The sequence below is a fragment of the Diaporthe citri genome, assembly GCF_014595645.1.
Source record: "Diaporthe citri strain NFHF-8-4 chromosome Unknown scaffold_1, whole genome shotgun sequence".
Taxonomy (NCBI): Eukaryota; Fungi; Ascomycota; class Sordariomycetes; order Diaporthales; family Diaporthaceae; genus Diaporthe; species Diaporthe citri.
Genome location: NW_025064846.1, coordinates 8,538,538 through 8,553,007, shown reverse-complemented (window position 1 = coordinate 8,553,007; position 14,470 = coordinate 8,538,538). Strand labels below are relative to the sequence as shown.

The 14,470-nt window shown below is 52.8% G+C and overlaps 3 protein-coding genes across 3 annotated transcripts; 2 read left to right on the top strand and 1 right to left on the bottom strand.

Moving 5' to 3' along the window:
• Positions 1-1,324: 1,324 nt before the first annotated feature.
• INS49_002203 (uncharacterized protein) lies at positions 1,325-1,656 on the top strand (the record flags this gene model as incomplete). The annotated part of the gene is made up of 2 exons (XM_043163017.1): positions 1,325-1,557; positions 1,653-1,656. 2 exons carry the CDS (start codon positions 1,325-1,327, stop codon positions 1,654-1,656), a joined length of 237 nt encoding a protein of 78 aa, XP_043031523.1.
• Positions 1,657-5,671: 4,015 nt separating this feature from the next.
• INS49_002202 (uncharacterized protein) lies at positions 5,672-7,431 on the top strand (the record flags this gene model as incomplete). The annotated part of the gene is made up of 3 exons (XM_043163016.1): positions 5,672-5,920; positions 6,009-6,225; positions 6,329-7,431. The coding sequence occupies 3 exons, from the start codon at positions 5,672-5,674 to the stop codon at positions 7,429-7,431; spliced, it is 1,569 nt and encodes a 522-aa protein (XP_043031522.1).
• Positions 7,432-7,804: 373 nt separating this feature from the next.
• INS49_002201 (uncharacterized protein) lies at positions 7,805-12,841 on the bottom strand (the record flags this gene model as incomplete). The annotated part of the gene is made up of 2 exons (XM_043163015.1): positions 7,805-8,195; positions 8,262-12,841. 2 exons carry the CDS (start codon positions 12,839-12,841, stop codon positions 7,805-7,807), a joined length of 4,971 nt encoding a protein of 1,656 aa, XP_043031521.1.
• Between the last annotated feature and the right edge of the window lie 1,629 nt (positions 12,842-14,470).

Here is a 14,470-nt window from a genome sequence, read left to right as displayed (position 1 = left end):
CTTTGCAGCTTATGAGAGAAGGCGCTAGCCAGCCTGCAGCCCCTTTAGGGCCGAGCCCATAACATAATATAGGGTAAAAATTGGTTATGGAAAGTTCCTAGCTAATTAAATATATAAAAAAATTAAGCCCCTTTGGTGCTAATTGCCTCCCTATTTATTGCAAACTTAGCCTTTATCTCCATTAGCTAAGTTGCTAGGTATTCTTAAGATAAGAGTTCCTTTAAATAGGGAAGGGCTTAATGGGCTGCTATTATTCTTTCTAAGTTTTGCTATATTAGGTTTTATATAGTTGCATTATAAGTTTGTAATGCAAGAGGACTTTAAATATATATTATGGGCTAGCCTTGGGTTGTTTATTATAAGGTGTTTAAATGGGGTTTATATTTAAAGTGCAGAGGAAAAGGTTTACTCCCTGTTTGTATTTGCATTGAAGCCTATTCTTATAAGGCCAAAGCCCACTGATTAATTACAATGGGCAAAGCCTAAACCGTAATATATATATTAATATTTTAATGTTTTTAGTTATTTAAAAAAAACTTATATAATTATTATTGTTAAGTGTTAATAATTTACTAGTAAATCTTAATATTTTTATATTTTTAACTTTAAAGATTTTTTTAAAAATATTATAATTAAAGTATAATTTTTGCAATATTTTTATATGATAAAATGAATAAAACTTTATATAATATGCTAGGGTTAGAGGTATTAGATTTTATTTAGATTTAATAGTGGGGGTCTGCAAAGTGGATGTGTTATAGTGCATCTGCACTAGAAACGGCTGGCCGGAATCAGGGGGGAGCCGGAATCTGGGCCGATGACGTTAATCAAGGCAATGTATGGGTATGCTGCCACTTTTGGTCCTCAAGGGCTGCGAACTTCTGAATGGGTATGGTTCTCGGTAATGGGATGGACAGGCACTTCCCGAGAAACTCTTTGGCTGACGTAAAGACTTACCGCCCTTACGTGTTTACTTGTCGTGTGTAACTAATTTGGTCGGCTTGCCAAGAAGTACTCCACTGGAGCTTAAGAACCCCAAGGGGAAGTAGGCAGTCGACTCGTTGTCTCCACACGTGTTATTGAAATGGGGCATGTCAGAGTCATGAAGGAAGCCACATTCGAGGAGGCATAGAATTGCTGCGGTTCAGCTTCTGAGCAATGAAGAAGAAGATCTGTATATAATAGCAGATCATTCTCTGTTGAGACGTGACAGATCTTCTAGTTTCATCATCCACACTCATCATCTCCCAAGGCCAATAGCTCTTTCAGGTTAACTCACCAGCCCTTCCCCGCCCAACTATCTTGAACCACAAATCAAGCAAAGATGATCTTCAGCACCAAGTCCGTCCTCTTCTTCCTCGCCGCTCTGGCGACGGCCAACGCAGCCGTCCTCCCCGGACGGGACAACGTCCTGGACGCGCGTGCCACGGCCCAGGACATCAAGGGCTGCTACTCGGGCGCATTCACTTGCGCAAACGCCTGCAACGAGGTGCTGACCAACGAGGGCTACGAGTGCCTCAAGCACGAGGGCGGTGACGACATCTGCTGTGTGAAGCTGTAAATGGATGGGACAAAAGTAAGTACCGACATCTCGATCGTCGGTCCCGAACTTCCCGGGGACAATTGTGTTGACAGAACGGCAGGTCAGGGAGGTAATTGGTTGAGAGCACTGTCACAGCTTGACGCTGTGGGCCCTGGTCAGCCTGGGAACGTGTGTCCGATTTGTTACTGGACATATATCCATTTTCGTGTATAAGGAGACCTGATCGGAAGCCAGCATCATGCGTGGCGTGAGGAATGTAAATATCAGACAAATGTGTACATGTATAAAGTTTATGGAGATCTGTACCTACACAGACAATGTTGCCCAGAGATTCCGAGTCATGTGGAAAAGCTCTTTCTGATGTCGTTGGTTTGCTTCAAGACACCAAGTAAGGCAAATTTTTGGACTGTGTGAAGTGTTTCATAGTGTCTACTACCCAAATACTAACGACAGTTTGGTCAGTTTAGAGACTGTAATTTCAGCACTGTTTTTTTTTTAATATGTGCTGCTCAATTACTGGTAGTGGACCAAGTCCCACAGTAACCATTTGAGTGTGGCGTGGCGTGTCCCTAATTGTCATTGTCCCTTCGCAGACCTATTTCTGCCTATAGGGGAACCTGGGAAGCTCGATCAAGAGTCTGCATGCCTTCTGATCAGTGCGTTGAGCAGATAGCAAGTAGACCGGGTTGTGAGGTCATGCTCCTGTGGATCTAAGCGGCCTGGGCGATACAGTGGGGCGGCCTGCTGGGGCGTGTTCCCGTCAGCCTTGCAGGGATATTATCTAAGGTTTGATGATCAGAATCTCGTTAGATGAAGCACATGTCGACTGTGGGGCTTGCTGCAGGAATGGAAACAAAACGGAGTGGGTCGAGAGGGCGCGAAACGGGATGAACACCAGCAAAACGGAGACGCACATAGACGGCATGGACCGAATTGCGCAATCGAAGGGTGACCGATCAGGTGGATTGCCGTCATAGCGTCGCAATCAAGAAGCACAGGCAGTTACTTCGAAGTATGTGCCAACGAGGAGGTTTGTGTCGATAGGGAAGCTGCGATCCATCACTTGAACCTGACACCGCTCGTGCTTGTGCAGGGCCAAGCGCGAGTGCCGATCAGTGAGTGGGAACGGCGGACGAGTATCTGGAAGCAGCAGTGTCGGCAGTCACATTGCTTCCGTCTTTACCAAAAACGATTGCTTCTCTCCACCAAGCCCATCATGGGCACACAGCTGAAACTGTCCCGACAAACCTGGCTTACCTTTCTTCCTTCGACCCGGTACGATCCATCGATTCGACAGCGCCTCGACAGAGTCAGCTTGCGGGCCCATTGGTCCCCGCATGGAGCTGTCAGCCGAGTTTCCTTGCCAGTGACCAATCCTTCAACGCAATCCGAAACCACAGGGGCAGAGGTTCTGGTATGAAGATCATAGACGCTGGAGTCACCTCAGGCCATGACTCTCTGGTAGTAGAATACGTGGTCTACCCTTCGGACGCATATGTCTAGGCTCCAACGGAACATCTTGTTCCGGTCAGGAGCTGAAAGCATACTCCAATAACAGCACCGATTTCGAATAATACGAGGCTGCCCAAATGAATTCCAGAACAAGAGTGTCCCTGTGTCAAAATGATCTTGCTGGCGGTTCAGAGTTGTGGCACCAAGGGTGTTGCGTTGAACGACCAGCGCACCCGTCCGAGGAGTTCAGCATACACCGAAAACACGCCCTCCGTCAGTGCTGACGTCGCCATCGATCAAACAGCAGATAATGGCCATCTCGTTCAGAAATTTATTGGGTGATGATTCACCACCACCACCACCACCACCACTCTGAATTTGCGGCGGGCTCCGAGCGGTGTATTTGTTTCCCGTGGAGGCACAGCTATCAACATGATCATGGCACTTGTCCTTGTGTTCTTGTGCCGGCTCTGCGGTGGAATGGCACCTTGGGACTGGAAGAGGAATTCCATCCGTTTCCACCTGGTGTGCGTGGCTTTTCCTGGGCACAGATGCACTGGCCCAGCAGGCCAACCTCGTAACCACCACGACTTGACACAGTCGCACGAGTCGGAAAAGCGCCTATGCATGTTTGAGATATTCCACCGTTCGCCACTCCTTTGTGTTACCAGCCAAATCAGGGGAAGCCAGATCGAGCGCCTTACTGCTGCTACTGGACACCCACATTGAAAAGCACGTTACTGTTTCTGATTCCGGACATTTCGTTTTTGTGGGCTCACCTCACGTGGCCTGTCAAAGAACAAATCAAGATCATGACAGGAATAATCTATACCTGCAAGCACCCAACGGTTGCATGCATCCCTTCGGAGGCAGTGTCTGCAAATCTCACGGCTTGTATCGAAAGCTGCGACTTCCCTCGACGCAGCAAAGATGTGATGCGGTCTCGAGTTTATGACAACAGCCCTGGCTGGAGCATTGACCTGCCACTTGAAAACGATTGGCGAGCCCCAGCGAGCACAATATGATATTCAGAGGCGGTACTAGGTGGCACTGCCTTAGATGTGTCTCACTAATCAGTTCGCCAAGCCCGGGATTCCTCGCCTTGCACATTTCTTTCCTTCGACCGACCTGAACCTGCGCGACCACCATCGTCTCCTCAGAAAACCTGGTTTCTGACGGCGCACTAGAATATGACCAAGATATATTTGGACCCCTCTTGTTGACCCGGCGAGCTCCTGCCATCCACAGCCTTCGACGCAAGATATCAGGGGAACTTGATACAGTGTTGTCTACGACCTTGTGGCATGCACATGTGCTCTCCTGCTCGCTTCTTCAAGGCTAGGAGACTGGCGAGACCATGGGTGGTTATACTGCTCGTGTCTGGCGTGAAAAGTACTGGCCACTCTAGAAGTGAGGGCACGTCTTGGGAAAAATAGCGCACCGGAATTTCCTGGCAGCATGAGAGAGCCAATCAGTCTTCAAGTGGTTGACTCTTTGGTGGCTGGAAAAACAAGGCCCTCGCCCCTGATTCGAGCTGTACGACAGCGTTGGCCGCGTGTTACACAAGTGTGACTCTCCTGCCATCCACAAAAAGCACCGATCCCATCATCACTGGACGGTACAGCCACTCGGTCTAGTGCGGCCCAGATGCTGGACATGGCAAAGAGGCGTCAAGTGAAGGCTCCACAACTCGCCGTTTGACCGGAAACCCTCACATGCCATTGTCTGGATTAGAGCAGAGCATAGTCGCGCCTGGGAATTTCAGCACCTCACAAAGCAATGGCAGTTGTTTCTGCAGGGATCGAACAAGTCGTTCTTCGAAATCGAATTCATTCTCATGGAGACGTTACTATCTAGTCTCTGACGAGCGTAAATATTGCTCCCCGGCAGCTACTTTCCATCCCTTGAGTACAACTCCGATTCCGAAAGCACTGACTTAAAAGACAGGACAGAAAGATGTCTGTTGCATGGAAATGATACAGAAAACACACCAGGTGAATGCAGGTCCAAGTGCACAACTCGTTTATCCGTTTCTGACTGACTGGGGTTGAACGGTTCTGTTCGCACACTCTGATTTTCGCCAAACAGGATCGATGTACATGAGGCTTGCAGCTAGTAACAGCTCATATTTGATTCTCTGCCAATGCCAGCGCCAGTGGTGCCTAGTGGCCATGCCTGTATGCTGCAAGGGACAACGAGGTACGCATATTTGTGCTTCTTGATCAGGGAGCGTGTCAGCAGATTGCCGATGGTCGCGCACCACAGCATCCATCCTTCCATCCTCTAGAGTTTCCACGACTCTAGCTTCAGGGTGGGCGCCACCTGTGATGCCGAAGGTGGCTCCGCCGTGCATTCTTGGCTGTCCCTTGTGCGAATCTCGATGTCAGGACATAAAGTATCCATGTCGTCTTTCTTTTCTTTGAACCTAAGCACGCCTTGTCAATCTATACCAGCCAATCCACTTCGTTGCCGATTGATTTCGTACGTGGATATAGATATGCGCCTGTGGGTTATCTTGCCTTCGAATTGCCCGTACGATACCGTTCAGGTGTGTTGCCAAGCCAACCTTATCGCTTGCTTTTTGACATAAATCGAGGCTTTCGGTATTTTCTTTCCCGCAATACTGGCGATCTTCAAGAAAAAAGAAAAGAAAAACTCTCTTTTTTGGGGGCCATGATGGCTGTTCTTGGGTTACACACAGCTGTGGAAAGGGGAGGAGACAGTACGGAAGAAAAGGACCTCGCTATCGAGACCAAGGAGGTGGGCCATTCTGCCGCCGGAAGAACATCAGCTTATGATAAGCAAAGCGGCCTCTTCGCGAGGGTCCAGGACTTGACCGGAAGGTTTGGCATTGAACAACGGGGCATCGAGCGGGTGCTCCCCAGCGAAAGGACCGACACAAGCGTGAGCAAGATCGGGACTCTGGTAAGAACCCTCGGCCAGCGAGCGAGACGGACGAGACATGTGCTGCTCCACGCGCGAGATATATGCCACCCTTCTGACCTGATGCTAGTGGATGTCAGCAAACATCACTGTCTCGACCTTTGCACTAGGAGCCCTGGCGCAGCCCGTCTTCGGGCTCGGCTTCGTTGACTCGGCATTGACGATTGTCTGCATCAACGCCTTGGGGGTCCTCCCGGCCTGCTTTTTCTCAACCTTTGGCCCTCGCTTCGGCCTCCGGCAGATGGTGTTGTCGAGGTTCTTTTTCGGATACTATGGTGTCAAGCTCAGTCAGTCGTAGCCGTGGCCCTTTTCATAGCACATACCCGGCCCCTTTCCCATGACACCCACGCTTCTCCGGCATGGACATGACTGACGTGACTGCCTTTACAGTCGCAATATTCAACATTTTAGCCTGTGTCGGCTGGAGTTCTGTCAATGTAATAGTCGGGGCGCAACTCCTCGCTGCAATCAACCCAGGGCCCCACGCTCTACCAGGCTGGGCAGGCATCCTGATCATATCTCTGTCCACCTTGTTTATTACCACCTTCGGCTACCGCATCGTGCATGCCTACGAGCGCTGGTCCTGGATCCCCGTGTTGGTCATCTTCTGCATCGTCGCAGGAGAGTTCGGGGTCTCGGGCAAGTTTGATGCCCTCCTGCCCCTTGAGACAGGGAAATCTGAGGCAGGCTTGGTCCTAAGCTTCGCCGCGAGTGTGTTTGGCTTTGCCACGGGCTGGACGGCGCTGGCCGCGGACTACGCCGTGTACCAGCCCGAGACCCGGTCCGCGCGACAAATATTCTGGTGGTCCTTCGGCGGCCTGTTCTTCTCGCTGGTCTTCACCGAGCTCCTCGGCGCCGCGGTGATGACGGCCTCCGCCCTGGATGATGACGTCGCGAATGCATATGACACCAACCACATCGGCGGGGTCCTAGCCATAGTGCTGGTCCCGCGGCTGGGTGCGTTTGGCAGGTTCTGCCTGGCCGTGCTGGCGCTGAGCATCGTCGCCAACAACTGCCCCAACATCTACAGCGTGTCCCTCTCGCTCCAGGTGCTGGCCAGACAGACCCAGCGCATCCCACGCTTCGTGTGGCCCGCGGTGGCGACGGCCATCTACGTCGCCATCTCGGTTCCCGGGTATAGCAGGTTTGAGGAGGTGCTCGAGAACTTCATGCTCCTCATCGGCTACTGGCTGGCCGTCTACGAGGGCATCTCCCTGACCGAGCACTTTGTCTTCCGCAGGACCAGCGGCTATGCCGTTGAGGACTACGCCACGCCGGGGAGGTTGCCTCCTGGCTACTCCCCGCTGTGCGCGTTCCTGGTTGGCGCGGCGGGGGCGGTCTTGGGAATGGCACAGTCTTGGTTTGTAGGACCGATAGGGCGGCTGTGCGGTGATGAGTTCGGCGGCGATGTTGGCTTTGAGCTGGCGTTCGGTTTCAGCGCCGTGGCTTACTTGGTGTTAAGATCGGTCGAGAGGAATTGGTTCAAGAGATGAGGGGCGAGTCCGGGTGTTTGTCACAATTGCATAACGAGCCAAGGTCCAGGCCACGGCCACGGGGTCAAGTGTCTCAACCTGCACTCTTGCACAGTTTCTGCGGCTGGTTTCATGTGTTCCAGTAATCAATTCAATTCGAAAGCAAATGCAGAACACGCCTTGAACACCGACTCTGCCTGTGGGTGGGGTAAAAAGGTATATCCATGAGTCCATCCATCCAAATCTCTGCCCTCAGCTCCGTGCGCTTCGTTTCCTGCATCATGTCTTATGACCGGCGATGTTCGTCAACCTCGTCCAATTCATCCGTCATCCTTCGTTTCCGCAGGCCCGCTCTTGCCTGGCACCCTCTCATATCGGGCTGACCCATTACTCATTATTGGGTTTTGTAAAACTTCTTGTAAACCAAGTGCAGCAGCAAATTGACGTTCAGCTTCAGGTTCCCCTCGAATAGCGTCATGAACTGGTGGCTCTCAAACTGCGCCTGCAGCAGGTCCTCGATGGGGACCAAGGCACTGGCGCCGGGGATTTGAATGTGTCCCCTCGAGCCCTCGATTGCGAACACTCCGACCTGGTCGCAAGAGATGGTGAGGTTGATCTTGTCCCAGTCACGGTCCGCTGTGCCCGTCCACTGAACTAGCACGCCCTTGTCCATGAGCTGCCGCGCGCTGTACTTGTACGAGCCGAACTTCGGCACGCGGCCGCTACGTTCCAGCTCTCGCTGGTGGTTATACTGGCGGGTGAATGGAAGGAGGAACTTTTTCTTGCTGTGTCAGGAGTTAGCGCGCGCCCATTACGTTGTTGGCATGCTGTATGGAGAGATTGTGGCTTACCCCTTGTTCTTTTGCAATGTTGACATGGCCTGTTCAATGTAGTCATCGTAGCTCTTGCGCTGCTGTTCGAGATATTTGGCCTTCTCGTGCAGGTTGCCGAGAGTGAGACGTACGCCTTCCACCTCCCGCTGTCTCTGGATCCTTCTTCTGCTCTTGGTGCGGATGTCGAGAGCGATGGCGTTGAGCACGTCCTGGTAATGATTATGCTTTGAGATTCGACCCATGTGCTCGAGCGCCATGACATTTTGAAGCGCTGTTCGCTTGAGTTCATGGTAAGACATCCTCGTGACATCGACCATGTTGGCATCAGAGTATGCCCCCCTGGTGTTGTCGTTCCCAGCGAAGTCTTCGTGTAGCACCATTTCCCACTTGCGCTCGTCCTCTGGTGAGATTGGCTTGACCAGAATCTCGAGAAGATGTGCGCCGCTTTGAACACGTATGATGTATAGAACACATCGCTTCGTCTCCATAAACAAAGCCTTGACCTCGGCCTCTGGGTCATCGACATCATGCAGCTTTGGCGTGAGGAACATTTGGATATCGGATGAGCCCGTAGCTGTCATCTCGTTCTCGTTGTTCTTGGCGCTACCAAGATCTTGCATGATCTCACGCAGCACGTCGTCGCGGTTGGGGCAAATGAAAGGGAGATCGCTTGCCACCAAGTTGTGAATGGCGAATATGTCGCTCATCTTGATGTACAGTGTTGGCCTGTTCTTTGCGTACAAGTCGTTGAATTCATCAATATCGAATGTGCTCTCAGCATCGGGCACAGAGATGAGTTCCCTCATGATGTGGGTCAGGCGCTCGATGGATTCTCCGATGAAAGCGTTGAGGGGTTGTAGGTAGACGTTCTCACCGCCGAAGTGCCGTCCAGAAGCAACCTGCCCGAGCACCTTTGCGACTTCGCTCAAATTGCGTTTTTGCAGAGGGCTGAGCTGCTTCTCAATGACACCGACATTTTCCGGCGAGGTCAGCGCGTTGTGAAGATAGAACCGCCAGAACCAATGGGCAACCATTTGGAGCAGTTGTTGTTGTGGTTCCCGCTTGAAGTGTTGGCAGAGGAATTGGAACATTTGTTGGCACAGATATCGCATGCCATACGGAAGTCGAGGAAGGAGGTCTTCCAGGGCCAGCAAGAATTGATCGCAGATTTCGCGAAGGTCGCGGAGGTGGTCAATGAATAGTTCTCGGGTCTCCGGATCTTTTATAGCCAGTTCCCTGGGAATGTCAAGCGGCCTCCTGCTGGGCTGGCCAGTCCGGAGTTCTTCATTGTTGATAGCAGACCGGTAGATCTGCATCGGGTCGCTCTCCAGATCCAACGCAGGGTCCTCAATGATGTTGTCCCGAATTAGGGGTCCGAGAAGGTCTCTCAAGTATTTCCTATCGCGTGGAGACCGGGTGTAGTTGCTGAGAAGTTTTGTCCAAAAGAAGTTGCCGCGAAGGTATTCTTGAACGGCGTTGCATGCCTCAATCTCCTCCTTGATCGAGCGTGCTACAAGCTTGAGGAGATAGTACTCCTCGCGTCGCTTCTGAGCGTATCCGAACAATCCCATCATCAGAATCTCAATGCGCTTGCATTCCTTCTCCGCGGTGCCTTGCTCGCGGACACGCTTGAATAAGCGAGCCAGATATTGGGGTTGTGTCTGCAGGTTGAAGAAGAGCTGCTGGTACAAGTCGAGCTTCTTTCGGGAGCTCTTGTTGAGGGCCTTGAGGTCGAATTGGTTCGCCGTGATCATTGAACTGTTTGCGAGGAGCGTGCCCGCGTGCCCACCGTAGTTGTGTTGATGTCGTACAACCTCGTCCAGCGTGATCTTGTTCTTGACGAGCAGTGCGATCTTGATATCAAGCTGGTCGATGTATTGTTCGAGCATTTCGTTCTGCCTGACCTGCTGAACCACCGTCTTCCTCATGCGCTCAAATTCCACCTCCTCGTGGAAGTCAAAGTCGCTGTCGTTGAGAAGGTGAACAAAGTTCTTGACCGCTCCGACTGGTGGGTTCTTGCCAGTTGTGAGACTCTTGTAAGCTTCGCCTTGAAGCTTTCCCCTGACGAAACTTTGGATCTTGACGACCTTCTGCATATTCTCGTGGAAAAATCGTTTCTTCTCTTCAAACTTTGCTCGAACAATGAAGGCTCTTGCGGCGGCTTGAACGGCGACGATAGACTCTTCTTCCTCCTCGAGCGCACTGATCAGGAATCCGACATTCTCTCTAAGCATTGCGGCCCGGATAAGCGACTGCAGGCCGACCACGGTATCCTCGTGAGATTCGAGCTCCTCGAGTAAGGCGAAGTGCTTCGCGCGAAACAGGTCACCGCGTATGCACGCTTGAAAATAAGTAATGAAGGGCGTTTCTTTCGCCAACGCTTGGCGGTCGTTGGCGAGTTGCTGCCGTTGGAGCATTCCTCGAACAGCGGATTGAAGGTCAACTACTTCAAGCTCATGGTCACTCAGACCATCGAGAAGCGCCGCAACGTCCCGGCGGACAGCGCCTGCACGGATGCATGCCTGCAGTGCCTCTATTGTTGATGAGTGCTGCCTTAGTTCCGATTTTGTTTCCTTGACGGCCATTCTTGCCATTCTTCCGCGACAAGCAGCTTGGAGAGATTCCCATTCCGGGTTGTAGTGTTGAAGAGTCTCCCTCTGCACGGCGGCCTGCTTTCTAGTCAGCATTGCACGTGCGGCGGCCTGGAGGCCAGTGATGGCCCGAGCCTGTCTTGCAAGGAGTTCCTGGTCGTCGTCCAACCTGTTCCTCAGAAGCGCTCCACGGAGAGCAGCCTGGAACCCAACGATAGGGCCAGCCATGCGAGCCGTCTCCTGCTTCTGGCGAACGATGTTCTGGCGGGTCAGGTAGCCCATGAAAGCCGCCTGAACATCGCGAACAGGCCCAGACACTCGAGCCAGCTGAGAGCGCACGTCTCGTACCTCGCTACGGACTTTGGCAGCCCGTATCATGCTCTGCAACTCGAGGATGTCACCCTCGGTGTTCTTCCAGAGCCTGTCTTTTTGCATTTGCCTCCGGCGGACGAGGAAGCCTCGGGCTGCGCTCTGGAGGTTAACAGCGAAGCGCCTCATCCGCAGTCTGTATCCGATTACTTGACGGGTCCAGTCTCCGCGGATGCGTGACTGAAGATCGACCAACCAATCCTCCGTGTTCCAAAGGCGTTGCATGACCTTGCCCAAACTCATCCTGCACATGGCTCCTCTTATTTGAGCTTGCAGTTCAAGGATGGTGTTTTCGTGCCCCGAAAGTTCCCGGTCGATCCTCTCTTCTTCGGTCTCGACAGGCTCAGGCGGTGCTTGCTCGCCAAAATCGGCACCCATAGTACCGAAGCTGGGCATGTTGACCCCGAGTTTATCCAGACCTTTCTGCATAGCCTCCAGTTCATGGTGCTCGAACTCAAGTTGTCCGACGAGGTTGCCGATGCGGAAGTCAACTATCCCTTTGCGGAAGAGCAGCCAACTTAGTGCGTGAATACAGTATATGACCTTGGGGATATTCTTCTTTTCGTAGAGATCGATCAGCTCGAACCTGAATAGATCCGGTAAGGCGACCTCGTCCAGATAGCGAAAGAAGATGGCGATGTTGTCAGAGTGCCTGTATTGGAGTCGATGGTGTCGGAATATCCTGAATCGCTTATTGGGGTTCAGTGCCTCGACTATCTCTGCGAGGGTCACGCCGTCTCGTAACGCCTCCTCGAGCTCGACAATTGGAGGGATTGATTTGTGCATAACATCTTCGATCCACTCTTTTGCTTCTCCAATATGACAGAGGTACTCATAGGCTTGCAGGAACTGTCGTTGCTTGTCCATCCAATTTCTGCCTTCCCAGCCATATGCACTGCTCCGTTGCCCGGCGGGACCTGATCCCGGTTCTTTCTGGAGTCTGCGACGGCCGCGCAGGCCGACAACCTGCTGCGCAGGAGATGTAATGGCAAACTCCTCTGCCTCGCCGGACTGGGCCAGCTTGGACAAGGTACGCAGCTGGCTTGTAGAAGACCTGCCCATGGTCACGAGGTCGGGCCTAGCGAGCTGCGCGGCGTGGGGTTGGTGAAGAGGCACCTGTGGCGGAGGGAGACCGGAGCTGCCTGACAGGAGGCCATCGGAGCGTGGCATGACCATGGAGTTTGGGCGGATGGTGGAAGCCCGGGGTCGGGATGGAGGGATCGGGGAGGTGGGCTCCTTTTCAAAATGTGCGAGTTTCCCAATATCAATAGATTGGCCTCGGTCATGGCGGTAGGGATCGCGAGGAGGCGTGGTTGGCGCTGAGACGGGAGCTTGGGGTAAAGGCCTCAGCGACTGCCTTGCGGCGCTGTACATGTTGCCCGTGCTGGTCTGGGGACGAGTTTCTGGGCTCTTGGGCGAAGAAGGGAGCCGGCCATTGGCCTCGCTCTTGCCGCGCTTGTGACCCATGGATCCATAACCGCTAGATGCTGAAGACGACTGAGTGGTGGTGCGACTTAAATCGAACTGGCCGGACGAGAAAGAGTAGCCCGAAGAAGCCGATGATGTCGTCGACGGATGGCGGTCGACTAGATGGTCAGCTGTATATGTTTGCCGCAGAGGATGGGGTCGATACGACATGGTGTAGAGGCGTTATCAACAGCGAGAGCGAGGTCGCTCGATTTTGGAGGCTGTTGGAATTCGGGATGGAGGAAAACATTAGAGACCTTCAGTCCTCATTGGAGATGCTGGTTTGTCGAGGGATTGGGGATTGTGCAGGCAGGCAAGCAGGCAGGCAGGCAGTTGTTGCAAAAAGGAATGACCCCAGGGCCTGGTGTTGGTCAACAGTGTGGATTAATGGGTGGAGTCGGACGGGCTGCAAGAGTCGAGCTGGGCAGTCGAGACGAAAGCAAACAAGAAAAGGGAGCAGGGCCAGCAGAGCCAGCACAGTGCAAGAGGAGCCGCAACGGTCAACACGCAAACGGACTCCGGCGGCGACGCGTATTATGAGACATGAGGGCGCGCACTGCGCAGAAAAAGAGACGATGTCGTGTAAAGTGATGTTGGTGTAAGGGCAAGACGACCGATCCGGCGACGACAGGAACCTGAGGCCAATGGAACGGGAACGACGGCGACAGTATGTACGGGATAGAGCAGAGAAGTCTCTCTACCAGCCACCAGCATTCGGTTCTCGGGCAAGTATGGAGGATCCTTGCCAGTCACAGAGTCACAGCGGCAGGATGGTACCATATGGAGAAAAGCAGGGGCGGGGCGGTTCGTTAGCCTTGTTTACGGTTTTGACGCGCGATGGTTGCTGCAGCAGCGGGACAGCGATCGCCAGGATGGCAGCCCCCAAAAAGGAAAGAAAGACGTCACACGAGATGGGCCGAGCAGTTTGGATCACTTCCAGATCAGCGATTCATAGAGAATTGAGACAAAAAAGAAATCCAAAACCTCGAGAAATCGACCACTCTTCGAGCAGACACCCTCACGCTTGCCAATTGGGCCCACTGACCGTGGAAAAAGGGCGGGAGTCTGGCTGGCTGCTGCTCAAGCTGAGGTGGCTGGGAGTCGGGCAGGGAAAAGACAGACCCACCTGGGCACTGCTGCAGGCCCCATGTTTGGAACACAACCATTGAAGGGCCAGACCTCTGACCCCTCCTCCCTCCTCACTCGCACGTCCACTCACACCTGTCAAGACAGGACATTGCCGTTCTTGCTTCCGAGTCCCGGCTCTTGATGCTTGGTTTCAAGAACGAGCAGGTCTTCGAACGGGTCGTGGCTACAGGGTAGGGTGCAGTGCTGCAGCTGCAGGGACCGCGCTACCGGACCCAGGCACGGTACCTGGTAGATGCCGTCTCTCTGTCCCATCACGTTGGTTGATGCCTGGCCGGTCCTGGCCTGAGTTCCCAGCCTCGGCAACCACCGGGAGAGCGGTCTCACTTGCTGACAAAGAGTACCTAGTCTATCGATAAGACTGCTTATCGATAGATGATATCGATAACATCAATTCTAGGACACAAGTCGCGAAAGTGGGGTAGGCGCGTCGAGTTTTGGCGGAGAGCAGGGGTCCTCTTAAAAAAAAAAATTGATTTAATGCAAGAGCATCACGGCCTTGCCTTATTCTTCCCTTCTTCTTCTTCTCTTGGGAAACCCTCCCCGTCGAGAAGACAAGACAGCTGACAACCCATCATCTCGTCCTCTTCTTGGCTAGCACCCTGCTACAACCTCCAAACTGAGTCTATCGGGACAGACCTGGCCAAAATCATA